The 16616-nt window shown below is 34.9% G+C and overlaps 1 protein-coding gene and 1 non-coding gene across 5 annotated transcripts in view; both read left to right on the top strand.

Annotated features, from left to right (window-relative positions):
• IPO11 (importin 11) overlaps positions 1-16616 on the top strand; it is a 244936-nt gene that overhangs the window by 27532 nt on the left and 200788 nt on the right. For all 4 annotated transcript variants that reach the window (XM_022596725.3, XM_089908895.1, XM_022596734.3 and 1 more), the window contains 4 exons: positions 2679-2822; positions 5819-5919; positions 14530-14602; positions 15993-16196. In XM_022596725.3, coding sequence (XP_022452433.1) covers positions 2685-2822; positions 5819-5919; positions 14530-14602; positions 15993-16196 — 516 coding nt within the window. In that variant the 5' untranslated portion in view covers positions 2679-2684. The remainder of the gene's footprint in view (positions 1-2678; positions 2823-5818; positions 5920-14529; positions 14603-15992; positions 16197-16616) is intronic.
• On the top strand, positions 6024-6127 carry LOC115801678 (U6 spliceosomal RNA). The gene has a single exon (XR_004021990.2). It is a non-coding gene; the product is annotated as a U6 spliceosomal RNA (small nuclear RNA).

A 16616-nucleotide genomic window follows, 5' to 3' on the forward strand; every position in this document is an offset into this window, starting at 1 on the left:
TCTAGCTGTGGCGACTGGGGGCTACTCTTCATTGCGGTGCGTGGGCTTCTCATTGCAGTGGCTTCTCTTGTTGAGGAGCACGGGCTCTAGGTGTGCAGGCTTCAGTAGGTGTGGCTCGCGGGCTCAGTAGTTGTGGTGCATGGGATTAGTTGCTGCGAGGCATGTGGGATCTTCCCGGACCAGGGATCAAACCCATGTCCCCTGCATTGGAAGGTGGATTCTTAACCACTGTGCTACCAGGGAAGTCTTGGGTCTACCTTTTTTAGTAAGAATGTATAATTGAAACTACTGTACATCTTGTCATCCACTGCATTAGCAGTAGAGCTGGACTTTCAGATGTACCTTAGTTTTAGATGTTCTAAAGTTGTGCTTCTCAAACTCTGACAATTATTAAGATTTACCTAGAGAACTTACTAAAGCACAGCTTTTTGTCCCACTGCCTCCTGCCTTCAGCCCCTATTTTCATTTGCTAGGTTTGGAGAGAGGGTTGAGAATTTGCATTTCTGTGAGGTGATGCTGGTGTTGCCAGTCCTTGGGCCACACTTTCAGTGAGATTGTGCTAATATGGTAGCCACTAGCCACATGTGGCTATTGAGTACTTGAAATGTGGTTAGTTTGAAATAAGATGTGCCTTAAGTATAAAATATACACAGGAGTTTGAAGATTTAGTATAAGAAATGTAAAATATCTCATTGTTACTTTCAAAAATATTGATTGCATGTTGAAAGGATAACATTTTGGAAATATGGAGTTAAATGTAATATAATAAATCTAATTCCACATGTTTCTATTTCTTAATGTGGCTACTTAAAAGGTAAAAAGTACATACATGGCTTGCTTTTGTGGCTTGCATTATATTTCAACTAGGCAGGAAGACATACTGCCTATCTCTTTAAAGTATCTTCTTAGGGCCTCCATGAAGTGAATCTCTCTTATATAGCCTGTTTTTGAAATCACACATTACCAACAAACCGTCTAAATTGAGTAAAAATCCATTCACTTATTACCAAGTGGTAATGAAACATGGAAACTTACATTGTTCAAGAAACTCCTATAATGGAAAAGAATCTGAAAAAGTATCTATGTATCTATCTAATAACTGAATCACTTTGCTGGGTACTTAAAACTAACACAACATTGTAAATTAACTATACTTCAATAAAAAAAAAATTACCAAGAAAGTAAACAAAACAAAACACCGCCAAAACTCCTAATTAGTGAGGGAGACAATATATATTTACAGGGTACCACCCTAGTCAGTTCTAAAATACAGACAACAGACTACTAATTTAAAAGTGGTTCAGCTCCATTGCTAATTGGTAATATTTTGTCTGATTCCAGTTATTATGCCCTAGCGCTGCTTTACTCACATAGACTTCAAAATGATTAATTTCCTTAAAAGTTGTAATATTTGGGTAAAATTTCTTGTTGAATCAACTTTTGGAATCTTCCCTTTTCATGAGTCATTGCAATTTAATTACAACTCTTAACAAAGGAGGTAATTTGCTTTGGCTATATTCCTTATGGGTTAATGACTTTTAGACTTTTACTGTCTGGAACATTCTTCAGTTTTAGGTAACTACTGTCATAAAGCTAATTCCCAGTCACCTCTGTACTGGGAACTGTTTTTCATCAACTCTTAGTTTTCAGTTTTAATCTTGCATACTTTGTATATGTGTATTGTGAACTATACATACTTTTCTGAGTAAACAATTGTACACAATTTTGGGGATGATTAGAAACAGAATCCTGGAGAATTCAATAAATTGCTTATGTATTTTTAGAATGGCTTCAGATTCTTGGTATAGGATTAGATCATCCAACCCTTAAGATCCTTTCTAACTTAAGGTTTTATTTTGTTTGTTGGTTCAGTTCTTTATTTCCCCTCCACAATATTTCTTGGGTATGCATTTGTCTTTTATATTAAAAAAAGAATTTTCAGACATGTTTTATTGGTGGCACCTAAGATGATAATGTGAGGTACTTATTAGCACTCTGTCAAAGCATTCCTTTTTCAATTCTCTTCCTCCTGGTCTTGTTAGGAAAAAAGTGGTTAATACTTTTATAGCTTTTATAATGCTTATCTTTTTTTTTTTTTGCGGTACGCGGGCCTCTCACCGCTGTGGCCTCTCCCATTGCGGAGCACAGACTCCGGACGCGCAGGCTCAGCGGCCATGGCTCACGGGCCCAGCCGCTCTGCGGCATTTGGGATCCTCCCGGACCCGGGCACGAACCCGTGTCCCCTGCATCGGCAGGCGGGCTCTCAACCACTGCGCCACCAGGGAAGCCCTATAATGCTTATCTTTAAAAAAAAACAAACAAACTAAGAAGGCATTATGATTAGAGTCTTGGCAGGCAGTGGTATTTAACCAGAATTTAGAAACTTTGGTTTTTGTTTGTCATTTTCCCCCCCCCCAATTTACTACCTTCTATATATGGGACAATAAAAGGCAGTTTCCTTTAGAAATAAATTGATTTAAGCAAAGGCAATTTGAATTATGGGAGTTTTAAGTTAGCGTATGGGTGGTACATAAAAGATAGAAATCCAGCAGATACATGAAAGAGTAGATACGAAGTACAGGGGTAATTCAGAACATTGAAGCCCCTTTTCTCCCTTTTATTAGTGTTAATTTTTTAAGTATAATATACATTCAAGTATGTTAACTTATCATTGCCAGGTTTCCATGGATCTCAATAGTGCCAGTACTGTCGTTCTTCAGGTCTTAACACAGGCCACCAGTCAGGATACTGCTGTGTTAAAACCAGCTGAGGAGCAGTTGAAACAGTGGGAGACACAGCCAGGTTTCTATTCAGTGTTGCTGGTAAGTTGTTCTAAAAGAGTTTACTATAAATTTTAATAAAATGAGATACTGTTATTTTTAATTGTTCTAAAAACTTACTTGTATTGGTGGTTTACTTTAGTGAAACTGATCCAAATGTTTGCCTGCCATTGCTCCTGCCACATATAAATTCAGAGCATGGCTCTTTGAGAATGTTTAAAAAATGTTTATTGATGATTGAATAAATAACCCAGCAGGGTACTGGTAGAATCTGCTCAGTAGACAACACTGTGCTGATAATCTATTTTAGTGTGTTAATGCTGACCTGAAGACTTTAGGTAGTACACTTTGATGTTTTGTCTTCATCCTTATCCTTGCCCCAGTTAATTTATGTTGTCAGAGTTGTTCAGGTCTCCCCACCACTGCATCCGTCAGGTCTACCTTGGTCAGTGTGTTTCACTTTAAAACGCCATTTTCTTTTCCCCTGTCTAAAAATTTTATTTTCTTAACATATCTGATCTTTTCCTGGGTATTATGGGAAATAGTATGATAATTAACAATATGTGCTTTAACTATATCTTTCTGCGAGTTAGAAGCTTTTGGTTAATTAATGAAAATCGTTTTCTCAATGCCAGAATGAAAAGATGTCTTTTTGTATTGAAGGCCTTTCTTATTCTTTTCTTCTTCGGAAAATTTCAGAACTCTGATTAGTGTGTGAGATTTAGTTTCTGGCCATGGGAAGGAGGTTACCAATTGGATCAAAAACCAATTCAGTATGTGTGACTGGGTCAAAAATTCAGAGCAGAACTGTTTACTATATCTTGTAAAATAGAAAATTATGACATTACATACATATTTTGACTTCATGACTAAAAAGTTTTAAGTTGTTACATTTAAGAAGTTCCTAGTCATGCCTGGAAGGGAAATTAAATATCTGGAGTCATACTTGATATTCTGAATATATAACATGAAAGTTGGCTCTTTGACACAATAACACAAAGATAAAAAACATTAATTTCTAAAGATACTGAAGAAAGTATCTTATTCTTGTAGATAATCCCAGCATTATGTTTGTAAATTTGGGGCATAGTATAAATCTTTAGAAAATCTCTGACTATATGCTTATTTAAATGAATGTGCTCTGTATTTAGCCTTGTGTTTTTTCAGGCCAAAATATAAAACATTTTATCTTATTTTGGTTACTGCTTGACCTTGGAAAAACCAATAGACTTGCTTGATACCTTTTGTGTAATGTATGAATTATTAAGTGCCTAGACCTTTTTGTTTTTATTTTTACTAGGTATACTTTTCTTCTTAGAGGGATAGTAAAATTTCTTTTAGATGGAATAGATTATAATAGATTTAAAAACTGCTGAGTTTATTTTTTCTTTTTTCCCTGTACTCACTGTCTTGCCACATTTGCTCTATTTGAGCCTTAGCCATCCAGTTTAGTCTGGAGATTCCTACATTTGTATACCTGATCTCAGGTGTGTGTTCCAATCCTGTTATTCAATATGTTTATTCAGTATATAATATATATTTACTTGGATTGACACCTGCAGCTTGACTTTTCTTGGTTCCTAAGTGTAGCTGAGTTTGGCTGAGATCCGCCAACTTCTGCAGTATTCCCATGTTACTTTCATTCATTCACTCATTTGCTCAGTTGAAATTTATGAAGTTTCTGCTTTGCTGGGCTGTGTGCTAGACTCCACTCATAAGACACAACTCAATCTAGTGTGGGAGGTAGGCATGTAAAGTGTTGAAGTCGAATGCAATTAATTAATTAGTTATGCAATTAATGTGGCGAGAGAATCTGTTCTTTCTTTTGCAAAGGAGACCCAAAAGAGGGACTCTGACTCAGTTGTCAGGGGTCTTAAGGAATAAGTGGGCATTACACAACTATCTTCATAACTTTTTTTTTCGTTGCACATGATTTTTTAAAAATACGTTTATAGTATACATACCTATTTTTAATACTTAACATCAATTGTCTTTATAGTAAAGGAGATACTTCCACGTCATTGTTTTTGGCTTTGAGGTTTTCCCACACAAGGTTGTGTTTAAGAGGTCAACTCCAGGAATTTGAGTTGTTTTTGGTGTGAGGTGTAGTACAGTTTTAGTTAGTTAACATATTCCTACAATCCTGTTTGTCCTATGTACCTGCTATTCTAGAAACATTTTTTAGAAAGCAGTAAAACATTTTAATTCTCACTGTTTGTGATGTTTTAAATTACAGTGTATTAGGTTTACTATTCTTTTTATTTCATATACATTTATAACTGTCACTTATAAGCTTTTGATAACAATTTTAATAAATTTTAAAATCAATTAAAGGTTATAGAACAGCTGTAATTTTGACTTCAAGGTCATGTTGCATGGTTTAGCTTGCACAGTCATTTTTACACTGTCCCACTATGATGCAAGGCAGGGACTGCCTGTATTTGGATTAACACAGTGAATAAATTTTTTGAGTAATGGTTAACATTGAGTTGAAATTATTCATATCACTTCTGCCTTTATATTACTTGAAAATATTTTGCTGTCGAACTCATTCGTAAGCATAATTGCTTTGATAAGGAGGATGCTTTGAAATTGTTTATTTCATAGCATGAATTAATAACCCAGGGGCTTTGGCTCTTTGAATCTGTGCTGTGGTGGGTCTGCTTTTTCTTTTTTAATTTAGCAGTGTTTATTTTAGTTTCGTGTGTGTGCGTGTAGATTATGCTGTGTAATTAGATTTGTTTCTGAATTTAATTTTTTATTAGGAAAAATTTAAAACCTACCTAAATGTAGAATAGTATAATGAATCTCCACATACCCATTACTCAGCTTACATAATTAACATGCTCCCGAGCAGATATGCTTTCTTACATGAATTGTAGAGCTATAGATATTTAGAAAATAACGATATGATATGGGTAGTGATAAAATTTAAGTGAAGCATTTAATTAAAAATCTATCCATACTTTTTTGAGTTATGTTAATTATACTTTTAACTTATTACATGTTCATTCTGATGCCTTGTTTTTTATTTACAGAATATTTTCACAAACCACACTCTGGATATAAATGTAAGGTGGCTTGCTGTGCTGTATTTTAAGAATGGAATTGATCGCTACTGGAGACGTGTAGCACCTCAGTAAGTTCCACCTCTTCCCCCCCTCAGTGTCATCCTTTTCAAATTCAAGGAGGTATAAGACTGTTATCTGTTAATCTTCATTCTTTATGTGAAAGAATTCATTTGTGCTTACTTCAGCAGCACATGTACTAAAATTGGAACAGTACAGAGATTAACACACTCCCTGCTCTAGGATGATGTGCAGATTTGTGATGTGTTTGATATTTAAAAGGAAAAAAGTGTTAACTACTGAAGAAGAAAAGTGTTCTACATAGTTAATTACAAATCAACATCTATACTACTGCCTTTTTCTGTGAGTTTTTTTTTTCCCCATGGGCATAGGGTTTGTGGATTTCTCATTGGCCTTCTGTCTTAGAGGATCTCTGATTTTATGGGCACAAAACAAATGCTGAATTAATGAATCATGGTCAGAAATGTCCTTTTTTTTAAAGGAAGTACAAGGCTTGAATTCTGGAAAATGTCATTGAGAAGGAACTCCCAGGTCATTTCTGAGCCAACTGATGTTAATTCTCTATTCTTCTGCATAATTGCCTCTGTGGTGGAAATTGGGTAGTATATATTTGTAATCTCATCAGATTCAGTTGTAACTTCTCTTTACGTGGTTAAGTGAACAAATTTTTCTTAATAGTTAATTGCATGTTATATAATTGATGGAAAGACAGTGTAGACTGGACCCAGGAATTTGTTGGATAGAAAATAGTGAACTTTGCCAAAGGAGTAACATAGTCTTTGTCCTCCAGTAGATGGCACCACAACTCTGTAGTTTTTATATTTATAAGCCCCTTTTTAAAAAAAGTTGAATACCTCATAGTGCTTGTAAAATATGCTCTTGAATAATATTGGAAGTAACTAGAGTATTTTAAGGCTACACTTAGGATACTATAGTATAAATCAAACCCTTCTCTTCTTATTTTAGAATTAATTCATAATTTTGAGAGAAATGGAGTGTTTAGTGATGAGAAATTTTGTATGGTGTTGAGTTGTAGGAAACAATGCAACAAGATATGTTTCTACTGCTATGTCCAGTTAAATTTTATATGTACCCTAAAATTCATTTTGTTTTACTAGTTATATGAAGAATATGGTTATAAGTGACTCTCTTGGATGGGAGAGTAAATTTATAATTAAATATTTCAGATTGTACTTTCATGTAAAGAATTAGAAACTGGAATTTAGTTTAAATTTTAAAAGTTAAGGGAGATATCTTACAATAAGTAGTTAAACCCCAAGCTGTCTCTTTTAGTGATATATTGAGATACAAGCTAGAAAGGAGATGAATGTACTTAGGCAGCAAGGATGCTAAGAATGTAAAGCAGGGAGCAAAGATTAGTTATCAAACTCATTTAAATTTCAGACACTTAAAAAAAAACAACTGTGTTCCTATCTAAGTTCCTTCTTATAGTTTCTGTTCTTACCACTGTTGGCACAGAATGATTAATTTAAGCTTATATCATTACTATGTAAAATGCAATTCTTGCTGGGTCCTGATTAATTAGATACTATCCAATTTCTGCTTGGGATATAGTCTGAATTCATCTAATGATAACAAGTGCATAAAGTTGAAGGTGGAATGCTAACTCTTATTGTAGAATTGCTAAGAACATGAGATTTCTCAGGTTAATGGCTTGTTTTCTTTAATAGTTATATAGTTTAATACAGTTGCATATAGTTACATGAAAACTGTTGAACCTGGCTTCTTGACATAGGAGAAAACTTGAATTTCAAGCTTGAATCAAAACATTATAGGAGGGGCTTTCCTGGTGGCCCAGTGGTTGAGAACTGCCTGCTAATGCAGGGGACACGGGTTCGAGCCCTGGTCTTGGAGGATCCCACATGCTGCAGAGCAACTGGGCCCGTGAGCCACAACTACTGAGCCTGCGCGTCTGGAGCCTGTGCTCCGCAACAAGTGAGGCCGTGATAGTGAGAGGCCCCTGCACCGCGATGAAGAGTGGCCCGCACTTGCCACAACTAGAGAAAGCCCTACGCACAGAAATGAAGATCCAACACAGCAAAAATAAATAAAATAAATAAATTAATAAACTCCTACCCCCAGCATCTAAAAAAAAACAAAAAAAACATTATAGGAGAAAACATCGTTTCAGGGATTTGATTGATAGAAGGAAGCTATTAAAATTGAAAAGTGCAGCATAGTTATAAAAAGATTAGAGATATCATTTTTATTTTATTTACTTTTTTGTAATACACAGTACTTGTATTACTTGACATTATAAACATATCAGAAATAAACAATCATAACAATGTAGCATTTTTCAAAAATAAACAGATCAACAAAACTGAAGAAAAAGTCCAGAAGATGCATGTACATGTAAGTATTTTGTACATAATAAAGAACACATTTCAAATTAGGATGGAAAGATGCGCTCTTCAGTACTGCTATTTAGAGCCTTATCTCTACTTCACAACAGTGAAGTAAAAGTTTAATTGTAAAAAACTCAAAACATAAAGGTATCTAAAGAAAATATAGGTTAATATGTATATAATTTGGTGTCGCAGAAGCTAAGCTTAAAGTCAAAGAAAGAAACCATAAAGGAGACCTATATTCCAATAAATAGAATAAAGGGACAATAGATTAGAAAAAGTAGATAAATCTCAAAGATGGAATTCATTTGGCTGATTAATATATTTTAAATTGTTTAAATCATTAGTAGTCAAAGTTTTTCCAATTTAGGCAATGAGAAGATCACACCTGTTGAAATGGCATATATTAAAAAGAATGTAGGGGGCTTCCCTGGAGGCACAGTGGTCAAGAATCCGCCTGCCAATGCAGGGGACACGGGTCCGAGCCCTGGTCCAGGAAGATCCCACATGTCGCGGAGCAACCAAGCCCATGAGCCACAGCCACTGAGCCCCCACGCCTAGAGCCCGTGCTCTGCAACAAGAAAAGCCGGTGCACCACAACAAAGAGTAGCCCCCGCTTGCCCCAACCAGAGAAAGCCTGCGCGCAGCGACAAAGACCCAATGCAGCCAAAAATAAATAAATAAATTTTTTTTTTTTTAAAAAAGGAATGTAACGTACAGTCCTGAAGAGCGCACACTGAACCTTTGCCAGGGGCATTATATATGGCCACCACCATTAGGGAGAGCACATTGGGAATATACATTAAAAAGACTGGAAATGTACATATTCCTCACCGAAAAAATTCCCCATCAAAAATTTACCCTGCGGAAATAAACAACTGTATAATGTGTATGCAATGTTTGTTGTTGATAACAGGAAAAACAAATCTAGAAACAATTTAAAAAATCAGGTAACTAAGTGTTAAATTACGTCATTAAAGCATGAGCTAATAATTATGTCATCTAAATTTTCACATATAAATATGAGAAATAAATTTATGACAGAGCTTAAGAGATCATTTTTGTATTAAAAAGTGTGTGTGACACACTTCTCAGAAGGAGAGAATTAAAGAGTAAAAGAAAGGCAGAGAAAGAAATTGAATGGATAAAAGGAGTTATCTCAGGATGATAGGATTCTAGGGTTTTTCTTTCTATCTGCACTATTTCTTTTCTAATGATTATAAAGTGAGCATGTGTTTCTTAATAAAAATAATAAAAGCTATAGAAAGTTGTGAGGAAAACAATCTGAGAATAAGGAGGCAGAAAATATACAAAATTTTTAGTTAATGAAGAAACAAAACATCTAAAGAATGTAGTTAATTTAATTTTTCAAATTGTGCGTTCTCTTCATATTTTGTATGACATTATCTGCTATGCAATTTAGAATATCTGCTATTAAGTTACAGAAGAATTGTATAACTGACAGGGATCCAACATCGTATTTACAATACTGCAAGGCATTGTTGCAAGAAATGTTATAAACTTGTATGTTTCTGTGTCATGTATGACATAAAACCAAGCAACCCAAAAGATTTAACAATGGTATTTGAATCATATTTTCTAAGAGATAATTTAAATCCACATGACGATAAAATATGAATTACTAATTTTATGAAGAGAGTGATTGTTTCCATGAAATTAGAAATGCTTATATTTGATTCAAATAATTAAGCAAAAAATGAAAACATTCTTTTAAAATGTAAATAGATTATTTGAAGAATTGAGTTGAAGCATCATATCAAGAACTATTTTTTTTTAATGTATCAATATTGGTTTATTTTTTCTCATATTTTTTTAAGTTCAAACAGAAAGTCACAAAAATTATAATCATCCTCATCAGTTCACTCAGTCCCATGTAATTAATGTTTTTTTCATCTTGATCTTTTGTTAGCACTTTTATGAATTTATCGGTTTTCCATTAGAGTTCTGAAAATGCTTATCTTATTCATTCAGTTCAGCAGTATAGTCAGTTACCAGAAACCTGTGCTTGTCAGAGTCTTTTCCATGAATTCCTTGAAGATGAAACCCTTTTTTTTTTTTTTTTTTTTTTTTGCGGTACGCGGGCTTCTCACTGTTGTGGCCTCTCCCGTTGCGGAGCACAGGCTCCGGACGCGCAGGCTCAGCGGCCATGGCTCACGGGCCCAGCTGTTCCGCGGCATGTGGGATCTTCCCGGACCGAGGCATGAACCCATGTCCCCTGCATCGGCAGGCGGAGTCTCAACCACTGCGCCACCAGGGAAGCCCGATGAAACCCTTTTATAGGAACATTTTTGCAAAAGCATCAGAGTCCACCCAGAACTGTCTGTAAATGACAAAAGACTTAAAAATGACCACGGTTAAAGATTTGCTGAAAGTTCATAATAATGCAGTTGACAAGGAAATTTAGTTATTTCTGAGATATACATTTTAAAATAATAATTAGAATTTTGACTTATAACATTATACCAGAACATATAAGATTTTTAGGAATTTCAAGTAATGTCTGAAACATTTATATTAACATATTTCCATAGAAATAACCCGAAGAAAGTTTAGTATTAGTTGTTTTTTTTAAATTTTTTATTAATTTTTTTTATATAGTAGGTGAGATCATTTTTAATGGGAAAGCATAGAATTGTATTGGGCTTTAACTCCTTTTGTCTAAATGTTTATTTTTTAAATTGAAGTTTAATTGACATATAATTATATGAGTTTCAGATGTATAATATAATGATTCAAAATTTGTATGTATTGTGAAACGATCACCACCGTAAGTCTAGTTAACATCTGTCACCATACATAGTTAGAGAATTTTTTTTCTTGTGATGAGTTATAAGATTTACTCTTTTAGCAACTTTCAAATACACAGTACAATATTACTAAGTGTAGTTGCCATGCTGTACATTACATTCCCGTGACTTCTTTACTTTATAACTGGAAGTCTGTACTTTTATACTCCCTTCACCTGTTCCACATGTCCCCCCCATGTTTATCTTAATCTTGTCTTCTCATTTGTTTACTAATCTTGAGCAAGTCACTGTTAAGATTAAAAAAAACTTTTATTGAAGTATAGTATGTAACATACTTAAAAAGTACACAAATGAAGGGTACAGTTTGAATGTTTGTAATGTGACCACATCCGTGTAACTACCACTCAGAACTAATCTAGAACTAGCACGCCAGAGGCTTCCTTTCTGCCCTTTCACAGTCACCTATATGTCCTCCTCAAAGATCTGACATTGCTCACCATAGATTAGTTTTACCTTAGATTAGTTTCATACAAATGGAAACCTTATGTTCTCTTTTGTATCTGACTTTTTTTTTTTTCTGGTACACGGGCCTCTCACTGCTGCGTCCCCTCCCGTTGCGGAGCACAGGCTCCGGACGCGCAGGCTCAGCGGCTGTGGCTCACGGGCCCAGCCGCTGTGCGGCATGTGGGATCTTCCCAGACCGGGGCATCAACCCGTGTCCCCTGCATCGGCAGGCGGACTCTGAACCACTGCGCCACCAGGGAAGCCCTGTGTCTGACTTTTATTCAGTGTTATATTTGTGAGATTTATCCATGTAGTTGCATGGGACAGTAGTTTGTTCTTTTATGTTTTATAACGTCCCATTTTAGGAACATACCACCATTATCTGTCCATTCTGCTGTTGATGGGTATGAAGGTTGTTTCTAGTTTTTGACTATTAAAAATAAGGTGGCTTTGAAAAATCTTTTGCATGTCTTGTTGCATATAAGTTTGCATTTTATTGTCATTTATGGTTAGGTGTATGTTCAGCTTTAGTAGATACTGTCAATTAGTTTTCCAAACTATTTGTACCAGTTTGCCCTTCCACTAGTAGCATGGGCGTTGACATTTGCTACACATTCTCACCATACTTGGTCTGATCTGTTTCATTTTAGTCATGCTGGTGTGCTTGGTAATTTTTGCATTTTCCTGATAAACAATGAGTACCTTTTTCGTATACTTATTAGTCATTTGGAAATCCTCTTTTGTGAAGGGCTTGCCATTTGCACATCTAAAAAAATTGGATTATCTTATTGATTTATGGGACTTTATATATATATTTGGATATAAGTCCTTTGTTGAATATATATATTTTGAAAATATCTTCTATTTTGTGACTTGCCTTTTCACTTACTTGCTGGTATCTTTTGATGAAGTTCGTAATTTTAATGAAGTTCAATTTAGCTACCTTTCTTTTTATAATTAATTCTTTTGGGATCTGTTTACAAAATTTTTGCTCAGCACAAAGCCATGAAAATATTCTTTTTTCTGCTAGAAGCTTTGTTTTTTACTTTTCACATTTTGGTGTATGTCTGTGTGATTTCTGTGTAAACTTACACTTTCTGTGTAAGTTATAGATGTGAAGTAGGGGCAGCACCATGTATTTTTCCCCAGTAGCATTTCAGTGGTTCCCTTGTTATAAATCAGGCACTTTATACATATGGATCTGTTTTTGGATTCTCTATTTTGTCCTATTGGCCTATTTTTCTATCTTTGCTTTAGGTATTGTACTTTATAAGGCTTGATGTACTTTTGATTACTGTTTTGAATTTAATTTACTGTTCTTTTTTTAGTTTTTTGAAATGGAAGCTTAGATAATTGATATTCAGTTTTTCTTTATATGCATTTAAAACATTAAGGCTTTTTTGTAATCATGGCTTTAGTTCAGTTTCACAAGCCTTGATATGTAGTATTTTCATTACCATTCATTCAAAACTATTTTTAAAATTCCCCTGTGATTTCTTTTTAGACCCATAGGCTAATTAGAAGTATTTCACCTAATTTCCAAACATGTGGGACTTTTTGTTGTTGTTACTGATTTCATTCTTTGAAATGTGTTGTCTTGTTTTATGATCCCATCATATGGTATTTTGGTAAATGTTTTATATGCACTTGAAAGGAAAGTATGTTTTGCTGTTGTGGATTATAATGTTTTATATATCAGGTCAAATTTGTTAATTATGCTATTGAAGTCTTCTGTGTTGTTACTGACTTTGAGCTACCTTTTCCATCAGTTACTGAGAGAGGTATGTTAATATCCAAATATCACTCCAATCTCTGCCTTCATTTTTACATAGTGTTATTTTCAAGTATCTTCTCTGTGTCTCTGTCCAAATTCTTCTCTTCCTATAAATGGCACCAGTCATTGGATTAGGGCCCACGCTAATCCAGTATGACCTCGTTTTAACTTGATTGCATCTGCAAAGCCCTTAATTCCAAATAAGGTCACATTCACAGGTATATTGGGTTAGGACTTGAACATAGCTTTTGGAGGGTTTGGGGAGGGGTACACAATTCAACTCAACAGACGCTTTAAAACATTTTTTTAAAAAATTATATGCAACTTTTTTTTTTTTTTTTTGCGGTACGCAGGCCTCTCACTGTTGTGGCCTCTCCCGTTGCGGAGCACAGGCTCTGGATGCGGAGGCCCAGCGGCCATGGCTCACGGGCCCAGCCGCTCCGCGGCATGTGGGATCCTCCCGGACCGGGGCACGAACCCGTGTCCGCTGCATCAGCAGGCGGACTCTCAACCGCTGCGCCACCAGGGAAGCCCTATAGCAGATTTTTTGGGGGGTGATTCATCCAGTGCCAGCTACTCTATCATAGCCAGAATGGAAAACCTTAAAATCAGGTCTTTAAAATTTAATTTTAAAATAAATAAAACCATTCATGTAGTTCAAAATTCAAAATGTATACAATCTTATACAGATGGATAGTCTCCGTCTCTTTCCTTTTGCTATCTAGTTTCCTTCCTCATTTGCAGTCAGACTTATTAGTATCGTGTTTATTCTTTTCAGACATGTAAAATGAGAGATTTTAAACTAGTTGATTTCTAGTAAGTCTTCCATCCCAAATATTCTCTGATTCCTGATCCCTTTCCACATAGAATTTTGCAAAAGAAGTCAGTGTAAGACTAATATTTACTCATAGATTTTTTAAAGACCGTCATTAATTTTTTGGTAGGCAACTGTTTTTATATCAATAGAAGGAAACATCAAAATATCACGTTCTTTACTCTGGATTTATCTTATTTCCTATTGCTTACTATTTTGTGCTTCCTATTTATTCAGTTGTGAAGGAATTTTGTGCTTTTGTATTACCTGATGTGTCAATATACAAGTAATGGAAATAATTCTGTTTAATTACCAAAACAATCAAGGGCACATTGTTTGAAAGACTTTTTATTGCTAAAATTCTCAGTCGTGCTTACCTGCATTCATTATTTGGCAGCATTCTCTTGCATAACAAATACATCTTTTTACAGTGCTCTCTCAGAGGAGGAGAAATCTACATTGCGTGCAGGGCTAATCACCAACTTCAATGAACCAATAAACCAGGTTAGTGAGAAAATGAGTGCCAACTATTCTTTCTTTTCCCTTAGTTTTTGCTTCTTTTCCAAACTAACTTTGTTTCTTGGCGTTAAAAATAAAATCTTATAATGTTCATTTGTGATGTTTATACACATTTCTCTGATGGTTTTTTAATTTTTAGATCCAAGTCTACCTGTTAAGAATTTTGATTAGATTTGGCTGTTAATGATTTAAAACTCAGAAGTCATTTGAAGATAGATATACTTATATATTTTTTAACTTCTTCAGTTTTTGAGCCAATATTGAAAGCACATCTCTATATATTAATTATAGAAGTTAATTTAGCACTCCCATCCCCCCTCCCCCTAAACTACAGGATGGCTTCTGGTTTTTGTCTGTTTCCTTCATCACATTTGAAGTTCTCACTACTCTGTGGGAATTGAATTTTTCTTTCCCTTATAGTGAGATTTTTCTTTTAAGAATAAAATAAGTTTGCTTATGATACAAAAATTATTTTTCCAAGTTACTACTATTTCTTACATTTGATTCTTTAATTTGAATATTAAAGCACACTGTATTAGGTGGTGTATCCAATGCAGTTTTATCTAAACCTATTTAAATGATCTGAGTTTTTTGCTGTGCATTTCTTCAACTGAGGGAGATGAGGGAAGATGGAGAGGAACAGAGTTACTTTCCGTGGGGCAGGAGGTGGTTGGGGGGTCAGGGTCTTGGGTGATTGAGGGGTAAACCATTGCTTAGGTGTTCTGTCAACCAGAATTTGTGAAACTGATCTGAACAAATATTATGTAAACACCTAATATTAATGTTCATTTCTACTCTGAGGTCATTGGTTCTCAAAGTTTGCATTCTTAGAACTTCCTTATACTGCTGAAATAAAACACGAAATGGTTATATATGTTGATATTTATTGTATTAGAAATTAAAATTGAGAAATCTAAAAAACTATTATTTTTTAACATAAGTAGAATTTTAAAAAGTGAACAATAGCTATTTCCCCAAACAATAAATATTTAATGAGAAGAGTAACATTGTTTGGCATTTTTGCCTATCTCTTTAGTGTCTGGCTATTTAAAAGAAGACATCTAGATTTTCAAATATATCTGCTATTTACAATGTTGTGATATTATTTTGGCAGAAGCTATGTGATGAAAATCTAGCTTCACACCGGTACGTTATTGGGAAAGGGAGGATCTCACAGAAAGGATCCTAGGCCCCCTAGGGATCCATAGATCACACTTTGAGAACTACTATCTTAAGCAGTTGTTCAGTGAAATCTTACTCATTTTTGTTAAATGTATAATTAACCAAAAAGGTAATTTTCAACTATGAATGCATTCCTTATCTATTGCTTTAATTTCGTATGTTTATTTCTGAAGATTAATTTTTTTTCCTTTAGATTGCAACTCAGATTGCCGTGCTGATTGCAAAAGTTGCTCGATTGGACTGTCCTAGACAGTGGCCTGAACTGATTCCCACTCTTATAGAATCTGTCAAAGTACAAGATGATCTTCGACAGCACAGAGCATTGCTTACCTTTTATCATGTTACCAAGACCCTGGCGTCTAAACGACTGGCTGCTGATAGAAAACTGTTTTATGATGTAAGTGATTTAACAAAGAATTTGATAATGAAAACTGTGCTACTTGTATTAAAAGGTGTGTAATTTTACCTCTAAATATCTTATTGAAGGATTATTAATTCTTTCTAATTGACCTCAAAAGGTTCATACTAATAGATAACACCCAAAAGGTTTTAAGCTGGTTAGTGATATGACTGGTAAGGTCACTTAGTCGCCAATGAGGGGGAAAAATTGGTGGAGAACAGTCTGAAGGCAAAGAGACTGGTTTGAAGCTATCTGAAGTAGTTCAGATTCGATGATAAAGCTCTTAAATGAAGCAGCGGTAAAGAGAACATTTAGAAGCATGTAGAGTTGAAATTTAGGAAGTTACAATTGACACGCCTGGGTAATCGGTGGATGTAGGAAGGAGTCTGACACGACTGAGGGTGTCTATAGGTGTTT

Source organism: Delphinapterus leucas, chromosome 3, assembly GCF_059928025.1.
Source record: "Delphinapterus leucas isolate spDelLeu-1000000601 "Yukka" chromosome 3, BTC_Dleu_Yukka2, whole genome shotgun sequence".
Classification (NCBI taxonomy): domain Eukaryota; kingdom Metazoa; phylum Chordata; class Mammalia; order Artiodactyla; family Monodontidae; genus Delphinapterus; species Delphinapterus leucas.